Source organism: Alternaria incomplexa, assembly GCF_024043165.1.
Source record: "Alternaria incomplexa strain BMP 0042 chromosome Unknown scaffold_1, whole genome shotgun sequence".
Lineage (NCBI taxonomy): Eukaryota > Fungi > Ascomycota > Dothideomycetes > Pleosporales > Pleosporaceae > Alternaria > Alternaria incomplexa.
In genome coordinates this window covers 535,257-554,466 of record NW_026249850.1, presented here as the reverse complement: position 1 = coordinate 554,466, position 19,210 = coordinate 535,257, and the positions used below count along the sequence as shown (strand labels likewise).

The following is a 19,210-nucleotide window of genomic DNA, read 5'->3' as shown; positions in this document are numbered from 1 at the left end:
GTACGCAAATCTCCCGCTGCCCCTATACAACGGCAGAGGGTGGAGCGCCGAAGAAGAACATATATATCCTCCATATTCATCGGCGGAATGGAGACTGTATATCCTGCGATGCGTGCTGATTACCGAGATCGGGGCAATGTTAAGCTCGGCAACTGGCGTGAGGCGTGATGGGGAACATCCGAGGACCGACTGGGGAGGTTTGTGGGGATACCGCTGACCAACGTCGGTGCATTTAGTAGACTTGAGTAATCCAATATTGTATATCGATCGCGGTATTTAGGCGGAGGCTATGATAAGGGCCATTTCTAATAGCTGGAAGCACACGTGCAGCCACATCAAGTGCACAGGTAGGAACTTTCAATTCGAGTACGTCATTATAGACTTCAACTCTTAGCTGCAAAATGTACATGATTCGAGCTTCACCCCGTTCACGCCTTCCTGCGGCACAGTCCATAGGCTCGTACCTGCATACACCCACGTACCAGGTAGGTAACAGCCGATGACGTCGTGCGCTCGTACCCTCTCTACCAACTCCACAAGCACGACAATCTTCTACCGTACATTCACACGACGCCAACCCCATATTTTACGCTTGGATAAGCTATACCGATCGTTACCACTACAAAATACCAAAAGCTTCAGCAAGATGTCGTGGATGGACTCCTGGTCGCGGCCCAGCAAGCACGCCGTCACCCCACCACCCCTCTACCTCACCGTCGGCGACACAGTACCCTACTGCCACAGCTGCGGGCGCGTAATCAGCGAGCGCCGCAAGACTCAAAACGCAACGGCAGTCAAATACTGCTCAGCACGATGCCGAAATAGCAAACCAGGTCCCACCGATCGCAAGATCGAAGCCACATTCGCCGCCCTTCTCAACGGCGCAACCCCAGAATCACTGAAAGAAAACGCCGGAGCAGACCCGATCAAGAACAACGCAGAATCAGAGAATACACATGATGACGCTAAATTCGGCAAAGGCGAGAAGAAACACAAGAAGAAGCCCTCCAAGACCGTCAAAGGAGAAACTAGAATCATCATCGAATGTGGCACAGTAGAAGAGATAGTCTTCCAGCGGGAAAAAGACCCCGAAAAAGTCTACGGACGACGCAAAAACCGTAAAGCGCGTTTCGTAGTCGAGAAGCCCGAGGATTGGAAGAGCGTGGATATGGTCGATCAGCCTGCGTCTAGCACACCTGCTACAGGCACGACAGACGCATCATCAGCATCTGCACAACAGCAATCCCCACAAGACTACACCAGCGACGAGGAAAGCGTGTCAGATTCCGACGCCGAAGCCGAAGGCGGCATAGTCCTCGAACCCACAAAAACAGCCTCCTCTACAGACGCAGACGCAGACCCCTCCGCCCTCCCTGACACAGTAGAATACGGCTACGGCGGCGGTAAAGTGCGCCCACCCCAAGCGCAAAACGATGTCAACGGCAGCGTCGGCGGAGAAAAAGGCTGGGCTGAACGCATCGAGGAGACCGATGAGATGAAGTTGAAGCGGAGGGAGGGGCAGCGGAAAGCGGATGAGAGGGAGATGGTGAGGAAGGCTGCGAGGAGGGGGTGTGCGTTTGGATTTGCGGTGGAGGGGGAGAGTGAGAAGAAGAAGTGTGAGGCTGTTATGAAGGGCGTGGTTGTCGAGAGTAGTTTTGCGAAGGGGGAGTGGGGGGTTAGGTGGAGGGAGATGGTATGAGTGTGAAGGACATTGCCTGATAACCAAGGCAAATCAATGTCTGAGAACTAACAACTGTACGATTGAGTAAAACGCCGATATGGCGACGGTGGGTATCAAGAATATTCAACCAAAAAAACGCCTTTGTCCTGGAGATCGTATCCAAGCGGACAATCCTTCAACGATCATCTAGCAGCCCTTTCCCAAGACCCATCTTCATGCATTACCCACCCAGCGGCCATTAAAGCTTTGCCTTCCTTCATGCCCGGGTGGATGATCATCTCAAATCCTGGTCTCAGTCCAGCTCCAGATCTAAACAATGTTAGCATAACCATTCCATGCTTTCAGTCCCTGTTATGAAAGGAGAGAAGCGGGAAACATACCTGATCATATGCAAAGCCATCGTCCTCGCCTTATCCTTCAAATTAACCTGATTCCTATTGATCAACCTCTTCGGCCCATGATCATCCTGATCATGCTGCAGAATCTTTGAGTATTTCCCCCGGTACATGTTCATGTACTGTATCAGCGCGTCTTCTTCGTCGTCTGTCCATTTCTGGCGGCCTTTGCGCTCGGCTGCCCGTTCTTGCGTGGTGACTTCGAGAGCGCGATTTTCTTTTGCGAGGCGCCGTTGGTCGGGCCAGGTTGACGAGGGCGGTTCCTCAGACATGGAGGGCGCAGAGGTTTCGGAGATTGATTCTTCTTGTTCGGATTCTGGGCGGGGAGGTTGGTGGCTAGTTGGTGCTGCGGAGGAAGAGGGTATGCGTTCGGCGGTGCGCTGTTTCTTTGAGACGGGCGCGTTGCGACGGCGTTCTGGAGCACGGAAGCCGCGGTCTGCGGTTTCGAATTCGTCGGATTCCGAGTCGGAGATGTCGATTACGCGCTTACGTTTGCGTGGGGATGGCAGTGCGGGTTGCTTTCCTTTGGCTGTATTTGACGGGCCGGGTGTTGGTTGGGTGCTGTCGAAGCCGTCGCCGAATTCGATGCGCTGTGCTGTTGGTTGGCGATCGAATATTGATACTGGGCGGTTCTCTTTCTGCGGCTTTGGAACGGCTTTCAGAGCTTTTAGTAGAGCTGCTGAGCTTTGCGGTGGACCTGATGCTTGAGGTGCTTCGAACTGCGCTTCGACTGGTTCTTCGGGCTCTTCCATTCGGCTTTCTTCCGTCGTTTGTTGTCGGGTTTGCTGCTGTTCAGACTGCTCCTCATCGGGCTGCTGCGGGACGTCGCTTTCATCTACCACCTGCATATTATCCTGTTGGTGTTCCGTCCTTGGCTGCTCATTTTGCACTTTTTCGATCGCTTGAGGAATATCCTCATGCTCCTGCTGAGAAGCCGTGTCGCTTCCGACCATGGTCTGTTGTTCGTCTTGTGGCTGGTCATTCATTCCCGGTTGCTCATTCTCCACCTCCTCAACTGATTGCTGAACAAGGGTCTCTTCACGATCAGGCTGAGAGGCTGCGAGTCCCAGATGTACATCCGAATCACGTTCTTTCTCTTTCAAAACATCAATAGCGCGCAAATCCACCTTCGCATTTGGGTCAAATTTACGGCTACTGCGCCGCCTGTCTCGTCCAAACGAAGTTCGTTTTCTACGCAATGATTCTCGTGGAGCAGATGGCGCTGTTTGAGTGACGTGCTGAGGTTCCTCTAGGGCTTCTTTGAGGTTACGCATGATCGTGTTTGGTCCTCCAAGATTATCGATGGCCGTTTTGAGTTCCTTGTGCCGAAGACGCACCCAGTCTAACAGGCGAAGAACGGTTGCCTCCCACGGAAAGTCTGACCTCAAACGTTGCAAATCAACAGCTTGGCTATCTTGCCCATCCCAGAAGAAAGAGGCTCGGATCTGGTCTACTCGGGTCACAATCTGGTCCTCGAATTCTTCGGGTAGCGCTGATTCGTCACCGCCCAAAGCTGCTGTGCTCCACCCACGGATCGGCGAGCCAGCTTCTACCGACTGTGACGAGTCAGACCGAAAGAAAACCTCCTCCATTGTTTCTGTGGGATCAAAGCTGGGGTTGTCGGTCGATTTCTGAAGGACGAGTATTGCTAGTTGTGTCCGCAGTTCTAGCGCAAGCTCAAAGGTCTGATCGTATAGCGCACTCTCTCCTGCAGCTGACTGTTGCGCGTCCGGATCGAGCGACTGCATAAACTGAGTCGGGAACGAAATGTCTAGTTGTCGTAGTACATCCCACATACTCTTATCATCTCGATCTGAATGCATTATCTGCTTCGCTAACACCAGTAGATTAGTGAGGTAGAGGATCAGGTCGAGGCCACTCTGTGATGCTGTGACATCCTCACTTGTCCCAAAAAGAGCGCGGTGAATTGCTCTGATGTGTATGTAGCTGTGTTCTTCGCCTTTGTAATGCTTCAACTGCGTGTTCAGTTCGTCTTCGAAGTCCTGGTAATCTTTGCTGTAGACTGAGCCGGGTTTTCGCATCTCTTGTATGTTTTGCAGATCATCCTCTATTGCCGCGTGATTTGGCGCAATGTGCTCCAAAAAATCCTCTGTAGCCTCGCATAGCTTGCGCAGATGCTTGACAATGTATCTGGGCTCCAGGAATTCGGCCTCTATCATGCTGAAGGAGGTGATGGCAGTGGTTCCGGACATCTCGGATGCGGCGCCCGGTGAACGGAAGGTTACGTCAGGCTCGGTGCGCGCTGGTGTACCTGGGACTTCGTCTTCCTCAAGGGCAATCTCGGTGTCTATTTCCTCAACCACCGTGAGGTCTGGCGCATGCGTAATTAGCCTGAGCTCTGTCTAGCCAATAGTGAATATTGCGCTGATTGGAACTGCGCAAGCGAGCAACTGGGCTGTGGCTACTAACCTCCCAACAGCTCTTTCGCGGGTTTGCGCTTTGTGTTGCGCGCCTTTGGTGCCTCATGTTCACTTCCATCGTTCGTAGTCACGCTCGCTTGTCGCGCGCTTCGACGTGTGGGCTTCTGGATGTCGATAAAGTCTTCTACTTCGCGACTGGCGCTGCGCAAACTTCTCGCTCGCGGTGCGCGTCCAAATTGTTGTGCAGGCGCATTGGCCGGTGGTTGTGGAGTAGGTGTTTTGCGCCGGCTTGCGGACCGCACACTTCTGCGGTCGGCCATGATAGTGTCGTAGAAACGCGTTGTCTCGGCTGGTGTTACATGCGACGTAGGTTGGGTGAGGTGTGATGTCAGTAGCGTTGATGCGGATGCGGGCTTGTTTACGCCAACGGTCCGTGATGGTGGCTGACTAAGGCGACTCGACGGGTGCTCACGTGATTAGCGTCGTGAATCGCCGTTCGGGGCCTGGGTGGGCCTCAGCATTCAAGGCGCAGCACGGAGAAGGGGCCAGCTGTGCAGAACGGATGTGAATACGAAGCGTTTGAGTTCGAGACGGAACCACGGCATTTACACCATGTTTCCGGTCTTCCCCACAGGCTTCCGGACAGAAAGGCCCCTTAACTAGCCCTCGTTGTGGTTTACGTAGGCGTGGATATATTACGTGGGCTGTCTGCACGCACCCCTTGCGCGCATCTCGGTCGTCTTCGACTTGCTTTACACGCCTCAACATCAGAGTGACCCCTACACCGTTCTGTTCAATAAAACTTGGCGAAACATCCACGTTTCCTTCACAACAACCTCTTCTATTCTCGTCACTCTTTGCAGACCTTGAGTTATCTCTGGGCGCTTCCCTTTACCGCTGACGTTTCTTGCCTTCGCCGCAGCGCACCCCTGCTTCCCTTCGAATCGCATTCATCATGAGGTTACGACAGCCACGACCGCACACTTTGCTTCTCCTCCTACCCGCTTTACGAGTTCTCGCCACATCCATTGCCGCAGACACATCAGACGACAAGCCAGTCGCGCGGGCCGTTGTGCCAGCCTACACCCAAGCCACCTACTCGCCTGATGCCTCACTCGCCCCGACAGCGGTTCCAAAAGGAACGAAAGATGCGCCTGTCGATGGGCTAGACGGCAAGCCCCACGCCGGGCCATACGTGGACGACGACCCAAAATACAAAGGGAAGAAGGCTCCCAACGTTGTAGAAGATCTCGGGGCGGCCAAGAAGCCTGGCGCTTCTACAGAGACTGTGCTTGTAGACGACGTCAAGGATGGCGACAAGAGCGTCATGCAGGACCCGGCGCGGAAACCGGCCACTGGCAGCACAGGCACCGAGGGTGGAGTGTCGGCAAAGGACAAGGAGCGACTGGCACACGAGGAGAAGACGGGCGAGAAAATGGAACAGGTTCCCGAGTCGCCAAAGGAGGCTCCCGCCCATCCTGCCGACCAGAAGCAATTGAGCGGAGACGCTGTAGAGACTGCAAGCACCACTCGTGTGCTCGGTGCTGGCGGACTTGAGGTGAGTTGTTGCTCTTCCGTGGCCTTGATTCAGTATTAACCAGACTACAGAAACCCACCGACCTTCCCGACTCACTGCACGACAACCCTCTTCCTGTCCCAGGCTCCGTCTCTACCAAAGATCCCCTAGACACTTCACCACCCAAGACACCCTCTTCAACACTCGACGATGTTGACGCCGGCGCCGTACAACCTTTCCATTCCTTCATACTCGCTTTCACCATGATTATCGTCTCGGAAATTGGGGACAAAACATTCCTCGTTGCGGCGCTCATGGCTATGCGACACCCTCGACTCCTCGTCTTCTCTGCCGCCTACTCCGCTCTGGTCGTCATGACAATTCTTTCGGCTGTCATGGGCCACGCCGTCCCCGCGCTCCTTTCGGAGCGCTTCACGCACTTCGCTGCGGCTGCTCTTTTCCTCGTCTTCGGTGTCAACCTCATAAGAGAGGGTCTCGCTATGAGCCCAGACGATGGCGTGGGCGAGGAAATGGCTGAAGTCGAGCAGGAACTTGAAGAGAAGGAACAGCTTGCCCGACACCAAAACCGCCGCAAGTCCTCCATCTCTCCCTATGCCCTCGAGTCTGGTCGTGGTGTGCGACGCTCCCGATCCAACTCGCGACTACCTGCCCCCGCCCGCAGCCCTTCCAGCTCCCCCGATCGAATGCCTTCACCGCGCGGAGGCTCCATGAGCGGCACTTTGGGCGCTGTGAACAACCTATTTTCCCTCCTTCTTAGCCCTGCGTGGGTACAGACATTTGTTATGACTTTCCTTGGAGAGTGGGGTGATCGCAGTCAAATTGCGACTGTTGCTATGGCTGCTGGGTCCGACTACTGGTATGTCACTGCCGGCGCTGTAGTTGGCCACGGACTGTGTACTGCAGGTGCAGTCATCGGTGGCCGCGCCATTGCTGGAAAGATCAGCATGCGCAATGGTAAGCATGTCCAATTCCTCTTTCTTGACGTAATGCTAACTCGTGACAGTCACGCTTGGTGGAGCGATTGCTTTCCTCGTTTTCGGCATTATCTACACATTCGAAGCGTTCTACTCATCTTGAGCAAGATGCACACTTCCAGCATTGCACGGCGCGTATGGCGGGTCGGATATAGACCTCTGGGGTTGCGGTCAAACTATCTCTATCTTATGTTGACTCACCTATGTAATATTAATTGTACCTAAAATCAACATGGCACGACTGGGAACGGTCAAGGCGTTCTCACACAGAGAACGAGGTACAATAGATCTCTCACAGTTGACATTTGATAGTAGTTTCATGTGCGACTTGACAGTTCGAAACAGCGTTTGAGTCTCTCTTGGTTGAAACATGCTCAATCCGTTTCATGCCCAGACTATTTAGCAGTATACAAGCTTTCAGGAACGACGCGGCTCTGGGGTCGCCGAATGTGGTGCTGCTAGCCTTCGGCGTTGGGGTGGTGGAGGTTAACGGAAGTGATCCCTGCACTCGCCGCGGAAGAGAGCCGTTGGCCCTTGCAGCTCTCAAGCTTCAATGGCTGCGCCTTGACGAACAATACCGCTGCTATTGTCGCCTTTCACTATTCACCCGCCCACACGCAAATCCTCACGCCACTTGAAAACTCCTCACTGCGCTCTGCAACTGTCGTCTAACATATCCATCAGCGACGACGGGGACGCCATACCGGATCGGAACATATCCTTTGCGCGCCATCTGTACCACCACTATCGCGCATCGAAACACAACCTCTAGTGCTACAACCCTCGGTGATGGTATCGACCGCCAGCAACGCGATGGCGCCGCAGCGTGAGCCCCCCAGACCGCCACCGCCGGCCGTCATCGAAGCCGAGATGCAGTGGATTTTCACCGAAGAAGAACTGCTACTGGCGCCGTCGATATGCGATGGGATGCCCGCTGAGGAGGAGCGCACACTACGGCGGAAGGGTGTCGGGTTTATATTGCAGGTGGGCATGATGCTCAAATTACCACAGACTACGCTTAGTACAGCGGCCGTCTTCTTCAATCGCTACCTGATGCGAATGAGTTTGAAGCCGCGGCCGGGGTATAAGCCACTACACCACTATGTGAGTCCCCCTTCCTGATAGATGCGATATGGACGCGTCTGACTTTACCAGCAAATCGCCGCAACCGCGTTATTCCTCGCGACCAAAGTCGAAGAAAACTGTCGCAAAATGAAAGAACTCGTTGTTTCATGCGTCCGGGTCGCGCTCAAGGATCCCAACAAGCTCGTCGACGAGCAGACAAAAGATTTTTGGAAATGGCGCGACACAATCCTATACAGCGAAGACGTCCTGCTCGAAGCCTTGTGCTTCGATCTTAACGTGGAATCACCATACAAGACCATGTACGACATGATGAAGTACTACGGAGTTGAGCATAACAAGAAGCTGCGCAACTCAGCCTGGGCCTTCCTCTCCGACTCGACGTCCACACAGATGTGCCTATTGTTCACATCGCGAGCGATCGCCGCAGCATCGCTGTACGCCGGCGCGCGTATGGCGGAGGTAGAGCTAGGAGACGATGATGGAAAACCATGGTGGGAGATACAACATGTCCAGTTGCGCGACATTCGGAGAGCCTGCAACCTTATGGCGGATCTGTACGAGAAGTCGCCAGACAAAGATGGAGAACCCTCCATGTACGCAGGGCTCCGGACACCAGAGGACGGCATCGACTTCGGGGACACGCCCGACGGGATGGAAGGCGTACAAGCGACAAGCCAAAGCCAACCTCCTGCCAACGGCACGGGCGATGGCAATGCGACGGAGAGGGGCAGTGAAGAGGGTGAATTGGATGGGTAGAAGACACTCCAAGGACGGAAGATCATCAGCCTGGCCAAGCGCGCCGGCTTCAGGATCCATCATCGGAAACCACCATCGCCAGGCCCAGAAGCTCCACGCTCTCGTCGTGATTCGATGATTGACGACGAGACCGCTGGCTCCTTGGCGAATGGACTGCCATGGACACGAACCACGCTTTGGGACGAAGAAGAAGGATATGGCTTACAGTATCGTCTGTTTAGGGAATTGAGGTATTAGGCGTTTGGTTGGTACAAGGCGACATGGGAAGATACCACTAACCCGCATAACACATTATTACTACCTAGGTATGCGCATAGTACTTGAATACTATTGATGATTGGACGATAACGCGACGTGTTTTCTCAATAATGGATCAAAGATTGAAGACTCTGTGTAGACGCTGTGACATGTGATTGATGATTTGCACTACCGCCAACGATGGAGTCCGGGTGGGTGCGGGAGATAGAGGAGGTGGTAGTGAAGGTCTCGTTTTCAATACATGCAGTAAACCTCCTATCGTACCAAAGCTACATAAAGAAAGATTGATCTTTTGGAAGGACAGCTAGCGTCAATCGCTGCGGCTTGCGGGTCTTCGTAGATTCCCCCACGTGGGCGTATAGACCGTATATTGTGCATGAGATCATGACTCGTGCCGAGGCATTGTTATATGCCGCGTTGGTCTAGTAGCGCGACGTCAAGACTACCTGTTTGCCACTAAAGTGACTTCCTTCTCTCCTTTAACCTTGAGTGTAGTCTGGGAAACCTCGAAAATCCAATTTTCCAACCCCCAAACCAGTAAAAGTGTGATATCCGATCACGTTCACAGTCATCGAGACCTAAGACCTGAGTCAACGCCTCCGCGGAACATCACCAACATGGACGCTTCACCTTCAGCCTTGCTCAAGCTTCTGCTTCCCAAAACACCGTTTCTATTGAAAACAGCATTATGGCATTCTCTTTCCATGTCACCGACAAGCTCAAAATGGGATCTGAAGACGGAAATCACAGTCAACATGCTCCGCGACATGATGGGCCCCAACTCAACACCAACGCCCATCTCAAAGCTGCAGCGTCTAACCTGCAAAGACCCAGGCGTCAAGGGCAAAATTTGGGTTAGTAAAGTCAAGTTAGATGTACCACCAGAAGACGACATCCGACAAATAATGTTCAAAGCCATCGACGATATGAGCACCGGAGGAGAGCAATGGACGAAGCCCGAACAGCGACCTCTAGAAGCAGAATGGGACGGCTACCGCGCCTCTGCAAAAGACGACGAACCCGAACCTGCCGACATGAGCGAAAAAGATAAATACGAGAACCTCATGAAAGAAACGACGAGCAAAGTCACACTCCTTTATTTCCACGGCGGTGCGATGTACCTCCTCGACCCAGCGACATCACGGCCCTTGACAGGACGCCTAGCGAAAGAAACAGGTGGTCGCGTTTTTTCAGTGCGATACCGCCTCTCACCGCAAGGCCCCTTTCCCTCCGCCCTGCTAGACTGTTTCACAGCGTACCTCTCCCTCCTGCACCCGCCACCCGGCTCCTTCCACGACCCCGTCTCCGCCAGCGAAATCGTCTTCGGAGGTGACTCAGCTGGCGGAACATGCTGCACCGCGCTCCTCCAACTCCTCCTTCAGATCCACCGCAGCACGCCCTCTGGCCAAACCCCAACCGTTAATTTCCACGGCAAGCAAGTAGACATCCCTCTTCCAGCTGGAGTAGCCCTCGCGTCTCCTTGGCTCGATATCACGCGTAGTCTCCCTTCTATTGAGGGCGCAGTAACATACGATTACCTACCCCCGCCCAGCTCAACCGACGCAAGAGAATTCCCCAGAGACGAAGGCGTGTGGCCGTCGGATCCCCCACGCGCAGATTTCTACGCTGAAGCAAGTGCGCTGATGCATCCTCTCGTCTCCCCACTTATCGCAAAAGACTGGAGCAAAAGCCCACCGCTATTCTTCTCCGTCGGCGAAGAAATGCTCAGAGATGAGGATGCCGTCATGGCGCAACAGTGCGTCGCGCAGGGTGTTCCGGTCGTGTGGCGCGACTTTGAAGCAATGCCGCATTGTTTCGCCATGTTGCTCGAGAGTGTTCCGAGTAGTGCTGTGCATTTCAGCGAGTACGCTACGTTCTGCAAGGAGGTTGTTGAAGGGAAGAAGATGGAAAGTAATGGCGTGTTTATCAAGGCGAAGACGGTTGAGCGGAGTGAGATGGATGTTAAGACGGGGTTGACGCAGATCCAGTTTGAGGAGGTGGAGGGGTATATGCAGAAGGGGAAGGAGAGGATTGAGAGGAAGTTTGCGAAGGGGCAGGATCCGGCGAGTGAGAGGCCTATGCTTTAGGCTGGTGGTTGGAAGTGCGTTTTGATAGGTACTTTTAGATGTAAATGGATGTGAGGGCTTTGTATATAGCGTTTCTTTTGGTAATACATCAAATTTCTATATCGGACTTATACATCGAATTCAGCTACCACACTGCATCGCCCGCTACTAGGATGTAGCTCTCAACCTTTCAATCTGTAACAGCAACACTTCCCGTGTGTAGTCCACTGCAACAGTCTTGTTCCTAAGTCCATGAACCAAGGGTTCTCGATGTACTTCGCTCTGCCCAATGCCTCTGTTGTACTTGTTGTTCGTCACCACAGTCCAAGTTTGGTTCGGGTACCTGAACCGGGGTTCTTCAGCACACACCTTTTTCACCAACCACAGAACGCATCTATCATAGGACCTACCAATAGAGCAAGCATTCATAAAACTTCTTGTCGCAAGCAACAGTAAGACCTAGGGTGGTAACTCACTTAACTTTGGTTAAGTGGCACGGTACTTATCCAGTTCATAAGTTCGAAAAAATAGTCTAGAGTTCCTGAGGGGTTATATAAACCTACGCATCCCTCTCTCTAATCTCCACACCAAACATTCTAGACTCGACTAACTTGACCAACTTCCAACTTTTCCAAAGAAACTTCAACAAACCCTCACCAACACACCAACCACACGAACAACCACCAAGATGAAGCTCACAATCTCCACCCTCCTCCTCACCCTCCTCACCGTCTCCGCCCACCCACTAGCCTCCCAAGCCGAACAGCACAGCAGCATATCCGGCACTCCGTGTTCGCTTGTAAACTGCAAATCCGCATGTTTCCTTGGTTCAGAGACTTGTGATGCGCTCTGCCAGGGAGACAAAGATGTGAGTTTCTTTAACGAACCAAGCTTCCTTCACCAAGAAAATAGAAGAACAAGGAAGAAGATGGATACTAACACACACCCAAAGCTCCCCCTCTGCGCCATCGGCACCTCGCCCCCAAATTTCACGAAACCGCGTCGTCCCATCCGCGACATATCTAGGGTCGTTCCAGCGCCATACAAACTTTCCATCCCAACACCCTACTGCTCCGAGTTCGAATGCAGCTGGATCTGCGACCCGCGCCAGAAAAGCTGGCCAGAGGGAGCTCAGATGGCTGAGCTGTGTGCGGGTTATTGTAATGATAATCGTTATGTAAGTTTTGTCTTTTCTCCTGTTTTCGTCTTGTTGTCGTTCTGGGAGGTTTCTTCTTCGATATGGGGATTTGGACTAACGAGTTATGATTGTAGATGCCAATGTGTCCCGAGGGAACTGTGCCAGTATATAAGGACCTTTGAGAGAGGCTGTGTATGCCACGATGGGTAATAGTGGGAGGTACCCAGGGGACAGAGATAGCATGAATACAGAGGAATGGATATATCACCTACAGCACAACCCGAACCACAGCACACAAACTCCCCTCACCGCAACTTCCACACATCCTTTGCCTCACAAGCCGCACACCTCCGTACCCTCCTAATCCCCCTCCCACTACCAATGCCAATACCCCCCATCGGCAACTAACCCCCATCCCTATCCTTCCCACTCCCCCTCCCACTCTTCCGTCTCGCCAACCCCCTCTCAACACTACTCTCCAAACTCGTCCCAATCCCCGAATCCGTAAACACCCCCTCCCTCTCCACACCCCTCGGCACCGGCTCTTCCAAGATGAAATCATCATCCTCTTCGTCATCAGCCTCTTGCTCCTCTCTCGTAGGAATATCTTCCAGCCTAAGCTCTCCCCCTTCTTCTTTCGGACTGGGCGAGCTATACGAGAGCGGTTGTTGGGAAGGGAGTGTGGGGAAAGTACGACTAGTGTCGCTGTAGGGTGTGCCTGGTTCTGTGTTGTCTGCGTGTTCGAGTTTGGGGAAGGGTTCGCCTTCTTCTTTCTTGATTTTGCCCTGGTACGCGTCATCGTCCTGGGATGGGGGATTGGAACTGGGACTGCTAAATAGCAAGGTAAAAATGCCCCATGTGAAGAGCAAAACACCCATCTCCATGCCCCAGAATGTGAGGATACCGACTATGGCGCTGGTGAGCCAGTATCGGTACATTAGCCAGCGGAACCCTTCTAATCTGGCGCTGATGCGTACGCTGGCGCGGTAGACTTCGAGGGGCAGTTTCGATCGTATTTCCAAGCGGAGCGAAGACGGTATGTTGCGGTATCCAGGTTCGAACATGACGGATTCCATCATGCTGATCTCGATGTGTTCGGACTCTGTGTGCCAGCCGATAAGATACAATGGCAGCCGCATGAGCCTGTAGATGATCTCGAGTATCCGACTTCGATACGTCAAGAGAACTGGTCTCCGACTTCTGGCTAGTACGGTAGGCGTCCCGCTCGTAGCACCTTCTGTGACGATCTTCTCCGCCGTGGCACCGGGTGTACCGCCTTGACTGTGGTCTTCGACACTCCACTCCTCATCCCACCCGAGTAGATGCTTGACACCCTGTCCGATTGTTGTAGGACCCCGGAACTCCAACCCAACCATCCAGTTCCCCGCTTTCAGATTTGTATCGCTACGCGGAACTTCCATCTCGACAACGACATCGTACTTCTGGCGGTCTACCAAGCCGGGTATGTTGGCGAGACCATAGGGCCATTTAGCGGGCTTGCCGGTCGGTACGCCATTTGATTGCGCGTTTGCGTAGGGTATTATCGGACCGTGGTCGAATTGCAGGTATACGGGTACGGAGATGCCGCGCACGGGTATGTAGTTGTAGTAGAAGGACGAGTATGCGACGACGGCGAAGGCGAAGAGGATGGTCGAGGTGATAAAGAGGAGGACAGTGCGAAGATAGGTTCGCAGTAGGGCTGGCGACGTCGCTATGCGGAGGGGGAGAATGATGGCGTCCTGCGTACTGGTGAGCATGCGTGTGGGATGTGTGCAGGACTCGCTGCAGCAGAACGCGATTGCGTGGCTTGTGGCGGAGATGTCTTACTGTTGCGATTTGAAGAAGTGACCTATCCTCGCGAAAGTCATCCTTGAGTTTCTCCATCGCAGTCTTGTGGGGACGGCTGGCTACATGGCTTGGTGTTGGCATGTCGAGCGCGTTGATCTTCACATGCGGGAGGAGCTGGGCCGGGGTGTGACGTAGGGTGCGCACAGACAACGCACCACGCTAAGCATCCCAGCCAGCATCCTGACATCCCGCCATGATTGCGCCATCATATGCAGGAACAGAAGGATGAACCTGTAACGGAGCCGGGAGTCGCTTGAAGATCTAGAGGCACATCAAATACTGTTGCAGATCACATGCTTGTTCACGATGAAGTTGATGAACACATTTCGATTAAGCAAGAAACTACCATTGCCATGCCGATAATCCTACACGATACATCCGTCCGGTTTAAATCCAAATACATAAGAGACCCGAATGCGATGTGACTGTGAGCCATCTATCGACCTCAACGCCATTAGGTCAACAGTCTGCCAAACTGTGAACCCAAACGCCAGAGGAAGCAGAACCCATACAGATCGTACTCGCAAAACACGTGGTATCATCCCAGAAAACCCTTGGCTCATTTGAAGGAAGCAACAAGACGCATAGCGAAGATCGATGTAAAAACACAGTGTACTTAACCAAAACGCTCCGACCAAACAAAGGAAACTCGTGAAGACGCAAATAAGGCTGCACTAGCCGGACGATGCCGTCGCGTTGCCGCATGGAAAGTTCCGCTCTAAGGCCAGGCACCTCGCTCAACTTTTATCCGGGACCGTCTAACAAAGATCCAAGGACTTTTGAGAAATATGCAAGTGCATGTAACGTGCGTAATAACAACATAGCCGCTGAAACAGCTAGAAGATAAAAGGTCGTGGGTATCGTAATGTCGTCGGCACATCCCCGTGGAAGACTACTGATGCTTCCATCCAGACACTCGTCGTTCCATCTTCCGATCTTCCGCACGTCGGGTTGTGGAGTGGTGACACACTCAAGAGAATTTACCCATCTTAGGAGGTCCATGGGGTTTGGTGGGAGAGCCCATGACCGACTTTTGTAACCGTGATGTAGCCTTGGTGACACCAGAGAGGGGTGAGCTGCGGTTCATAGTCGTGCCGTTTTTCAAAGGCGATTTGGCGACTCTGTTTGACCGGGTGCGCTTTCGTAGAGGAGTTATCAGAGCCTCAGCGGACTTGCCAGATCGAACCGGGCGGGAAACGGAGGCGCGCGCTGCAGGATCCGATGGCAGAGAAGCAACATCGCGGTAACGGTTCTGGTTGCTGCGGAAAGCAGTAACGACGCCACGGTCGAAGTGCTGGAGCATAAGGTCTGATGTGGCCCGTGCGCGTGCGTTGGGCGTGACAGAGGAAGGTGCCGCTGGAGTGGAGCCATGATGTGGCATGCTAGAGCTAGCCGGTGTAGCGGGCACATCAGTAAAGTCGAACTCATCGTCGAAGTCATCTCCATCAGTATCGTCGGTGTCTATCTCCAAAAAGTCGGCGAGGTTGAGGTCCTCATCGTATTCATCACTCGAAGAACCCTCCTCATCTTCGTCAACGAGGCCCATGTTACCGTTGGAGGATATGCTTACGAAGGGATAGAATGCCTCCGGGGGACCAATGCTTTCGCTTCCAAAAGCAAAGTCGTTGCCCGAAGCAGACCCAAATATGCCTGTAAGCATGATGTCGGTATTGAGGTTGTTGTTGAAGACTTCATTGCTGTTCTCGCTGTCGGAGGCGTTGAGTTGAGCAATGGAGTTCCGAGGACTGTTGTTGACAGTACCGCTCGTACTACTCTGGTAATCGGTCATGGGAATCCACGGAATCATTACCGTGCGTGGACGGTAGAATGCAACAGCCTTGGTCGACCTGTTAGTGACAGCAATGGCTTGGTCAGACTCGTCGTGAATGAAGACGCCGCGAGTTGGCGGAATTTGGCGGCCAATCGGACGAGAGCTTCGTTGAAACGGCTTAGGTGTTGCAGCGCGTGAGCCCGGTGCTGAGGCCGGTCGCTGTAGAACAGAGTGCTTAGGCGTGCGTGGTAGTATGTCGGTACCAAAGTCTTCTTCGTCAGTGGTGTCACCAATGTCAGCTGATGAGAAACGTTAGTCATTGAGTAAAAGCAATTATAGGGCACTACCATACACTCATAGCCACTGGATTCGCCAGATGACTCGCCATCGGATTCTTCCGAGTTATCGACTTGAGTGATGCGCGACTCGCCCTGCTCGAAGTCCCAGAACGAGGCGTCGGACTGCGGAGAAGCCATGTCTCCGTTGTCATCATCGTAGTCCATCTCAAGAAGTTGATGCAAACTGGGAGGAATCTTATCTTGATCCATGAAGAGATCAGGGAAGACACTGCTGTCGAGCTCTGAAGATTCCGAACTGGAACTATCTGATACTTGAACGTCATCGTCAAAGCGGACGCGCTTGGCTGAGCCGTCTGAGAACTTTCTCTTGGCCATAGGAACAGGCGATGCAGGGAGAGCATCTGGCTCGAAGAAGGGAGTGAACCCATAGTCGGGAAGACTTGCCATGAAAGTATCGTCTAATGGGACAGTGACATCGAAGATGTTGTCGCTCAAACAACTCTCAAGACTGAGTCGTCGAGCATCACGATACTCATTGAGAAGGGTAGTAGCTTGTTGCTCCTCTTGGAGGATGTAGCTCTCTTCTTGTTGCTCCATCATCTCCATGTCGGACTCGTCATCGTCAGGGACGAGATTGACGCCGCTGTAGTCTTCATCGTCGCTCTCAATAGCGTTTTCATAGCTTACTTGGGGTTCGTCGTCCTCTTTGTAGGTTAACAGCGGTATGCTAGAGGCGGCGCTTAGTTTCCTAGCCAGCTTGCGGCGGGGAAACGACTCTTGGTCTGTGGAATCGTCACCAAACAGCACTGACGTGCTTGAGAGATTGCTAAAGGTGCGCTTCTTGTTACTCATTAGTAGCTGGTTTACCGGGTGCTTGTTGGGCATGAGCACTGTCTCGTTCTCGTCGTCTTCGGCGTGAGACTCGTCGTCATCTGCAGGCTCGACGCGGATAGAAGGGCGCTTTCCCTTGCCCTTGCCTCCCCTACGATAGCTGTAGGGCATGGCCGGTACATCCGCATCCGTCTCGTCGTCAAGCTCGATGTCTTTGGCAGTGCTACTGTCCTCTTCGTCGTCTTCCTCCGCGGCACCTTCGGTAGCCGACTGGTCACCGCCACGTCCTTGAGTACGGGGTGTGCTGCCTACGACGGTGTCTGGCGAGGCAGAGCGCTGGTCACTGCCGTTGGTGTTTGTAGTGGTCTCGTGTACGAGTTTGCGGTCTTGGTTGTTATGTCCACCGAGGATAGGCGACCGAACGTGCGTATGGTGAGCCATGGTCGGTTATGTCTTTGAAGTTCGTCTTTGTAGTGATGGAGGCGTGGTGAAGGGTCGCGGGTGATGGTTACAAGTCGGGGTGGTGTCGGAGTGAGTGGCCGGTCGGAATATGGAATCGTGAGGGGTGATAGCGTTCGTCGGCTGGATCTTTGGTGTACTGAGGGGAAGGGCTGGCGAACTATGCTGAGCCCTTGGTGTTTCGTCGATCTTCAAGCGTTGAGCAAGTAGTAATGACAATGACGGTGTTTTGCGGCGCAGGCCAGACGATTGCCAATTGGTTGAGACGAGATTGTGCAGGGGATACTGCACGCAGTCGTAGTATTGGTATCGTCGTAGAGGTTGAAATTCCGTGAGCTGTCGGGCTGATGCAGCCCATGGGCGGGCTGCACCAGGAGTTTAGAGCTCAGCGAGTGCCTGCGGCATTGTCTCGACGATGTTAGGGGTATGGATGTGGTTATTGTGTGTTTCTGGTATGTTTCTGTGTGACTTGAACGTCTTTGGGCTGGTGTGGAGAGAGAATGCGGGCGAGTGAGAGAATATGTTGATAAGTTTTAGTTCGGCACTAGCGTAGAATTGTAGTCCGAGCGTCTAGTTCCTCGCGCAGCGATGACTCCATATCCAGCACCAATGAACGGCCCCGATGCGACATGCAAGTCAGCCAAAGACATGGTGCTCTATACACCTAGCGCAACGTATCTCGTAATTTCTTCTTCAATTGCCTCTCCAGCGCAGTCCTCCAACGCCTGTCGCGTGCCCCTCACCAGGAAATTTTGGTTTCTCGCCGAACTAACCCCACTGAAACTAACTTGGACGTGCGCAGTGCGTGCAGCGATGAGGCAACACGGGGCTAATACACGGTAACGGCTTCAGCCTATTGGTTGGCTGTAAGACGCAGGCCCCGGGTTTGCACATGCTGCGACGAACAGCACGACGCAGAGAGTAGATTACCGCTGTCCGTCTTCTCCTTACATCGTCATCTTTAATATCCGCCCTAGCAAACCCATCAACTCGAAATTTGCGCCTACGCGACCCCGACCTCGCGATGCGATCGTGATCTGCCAAAACTGGAGTACGCTTGACGTCGCCCGGCATTGTGCCCCTCCAGATGCACCCATATCGATACGCACTGGGCTGGTATTGACGTTGGCGCCCGCTGGCAAAGAAGCGGTGAAGAGGTGCAAACGTAGCCGGCGCCTCAAACAGTAAAGGTACAGCAACTTGCGGGCCGCTCCTGCTTGTCACAATGCAGGTGTCTGTCCCTGAGACACTCGTCTGTGTATCGCACATGTGAATTAATCACCTCCAGGGCTTGCTCTGATCTTCCTCTTCCGTGCAATGACTATGGAGCCTTCTCCGCTGAACCGCTTTGTTTGTTTTGGACACCTTGCGTCAACTTTTGCGTCAACTTTTTTTTGTGAGGCTGAGCTTTACCTTGCTCGGGGTGCATTGGTGGGCCGATCCACTGCGTTCCGGTTGGGTCGAGTTTCTTCGAGCCCGGAGCTAGGATTCAATACCCAGATCTTCGACAAGTCACATGTGCATATGCTCTTCATTGGCTATCGGGCGTCCGCACATGTACCTGAAGAGGAAGCATCTTGTTGGCAGGCATCCACGTATATCCGAACTTTGAAGGTGTCAAAAGTGCGCCGTGTTGTTGCGGCCGACAATAATTACGACCATTACATAAGATCCCAAACTTCATGTACATACTTGGGTACGCCCAAGTTCTACTGTGAGCTTACGCTCGA

General features: G+C 53.2%; 7 protein-coding genes across 7 annotated transcripts; 4 read left to right on the top strand and 3 right to left on the bottom strand.

Annotated features, from left to right (window-relative positions):
* Nucleotides 1–646: 646 nt before the first annotated feature.
* On the top strand, nucleotides 647–1,699 carry J4E90_000196 (uncharacterized protein; the record flags this gene model as incomplete). The annotated part of the gene is made up of 1 exon (XM_051429793.1): nucleotides 647–1,699. The coding sequence occupies one exon, from the start codon at nucleotides 647–649 to the stop codon at nucleotides 1,697–1,699; it is 1,053 nt and encodes a 350-aa protein (XP_051295280.1).
* A 164-nt stretch (nucleotides 1,700–1,863) lies between these two features.
* J4E90_000195 (uncharacterized protein) lies at nucleotides 1,864–4,777 on the bottom strand (the record flags this gene model as incomplete). Its single annotated transcript, XM_051429792.1, has 3 exons — nucleotides 1,864–1,990; nucleotides 2,062–4,408; nucleotides 4,507–4,777. The coding sequence occupies 3 exons, from the start codon at nucleotides 4,775–4,777 to the stop codon at nucleotides 1,864–1,866; spliced, it is 2,745 nt and encodes a 914-aa protein (XP_051295279.1).
* Nucleotides 4,778–5,412: 635 nt separating this feature from the next.
* On the top strand, nucleotides 5,413–7,071 carry J4E90_000194 (uncharacterized protein; the record flags this gene model as incomplete). Its single annotated transcript, XM_051429791.1, has 3 exons — nucleotides 5,413–6,015; nucleotides 6,066–6,948; nucleotides 6,998–7,071. The coding sequence occupies 3 exons, from the start codon at nucleotides 5,413–5,415 to the stop codon at nucleotides 7,069–7,071; spliced, it is 1,560 nt and encodes a 519-aa protein (XP_051295278.1).
* Nucleotides 7,072–7,781: 710 nt separating this feature from the next.
* Nucleotides 7,782–8,810, top strand: J4E90_000193 (uncharacterized protein; the record flags this gene model as incomplete). The annotated part of the gene is made up of 2 exons (XM_051429790.1): nucleotides 7,782–8,072; nucleotides 8,124–8,810. The coding sequence occupies 2 exons, from the start codon at nucleotides 7,782–7,784 to the stop codon at nucleotides 8,808–8,810; spliced, it is 978 nt and encodes a 325-aa protein (XP_051295277.1).
* An 875-nt stretch (nucleotides 8,811–9,685) lies between these two features.
* On the top strand, nucleotides 9,686–11,155 carry J4E90_000192 (uncharacterized protein; the record flags this gene model as incomplete). The annotated part of the gene is made up of 1 exon (XM_051429789.1): nucleotides 9,686–11,155. The coding sequence occupies one exon, from the start codon at nucleotides 9,686–9,688 to the stop codon at nucleotides 11,153–11,155; it is 1,470 nt and encodes a 489-aa protein (XP_051295276.1).
* A 1,521-nt stretch (nucleotides 11,156–12,676) lies between these two features.
* J4E90_000191 (uncharacterized protein) lies at nucleotides 12,677–14,029 on the bottom strand (the record flags this gene model as incomplete). The annotated part of the gene is made up of 1 exon (XM_051429788.1): nucleotides 12,677–14,029. The coding sequence occupies one exon, from the start codon at nucleotides 14,027–14,029 to the stop codon at nucleotides 12,677–12,679; it is 1,353 nt and encodes a 450-aa protein (XP_051295275.1).
* Nucleotides 14,030–15,090: 1,061 nt separating this feature from the next.
* J4E90_000190 (uncharacterized protein) lies at nucleotides 15,091–17,462 on the bottom strand (the record flags this gene model as incomplete). Its single annotated transcript, XM_051429787.1, has 2 exons — nucleotides 15,091–16,190; nucleotides 16,244–17,462. 2 exons carry the CDS (start codon nucleotides 17,460–17,462, stop codon nucleotides 15,091–15,093), a joined length of 2,319 nt encoding a protein of 772 aa, XP_051295274.1.
* Nucleotides 17,463–19,210: the final 1,748 nt, after the last annotated feature.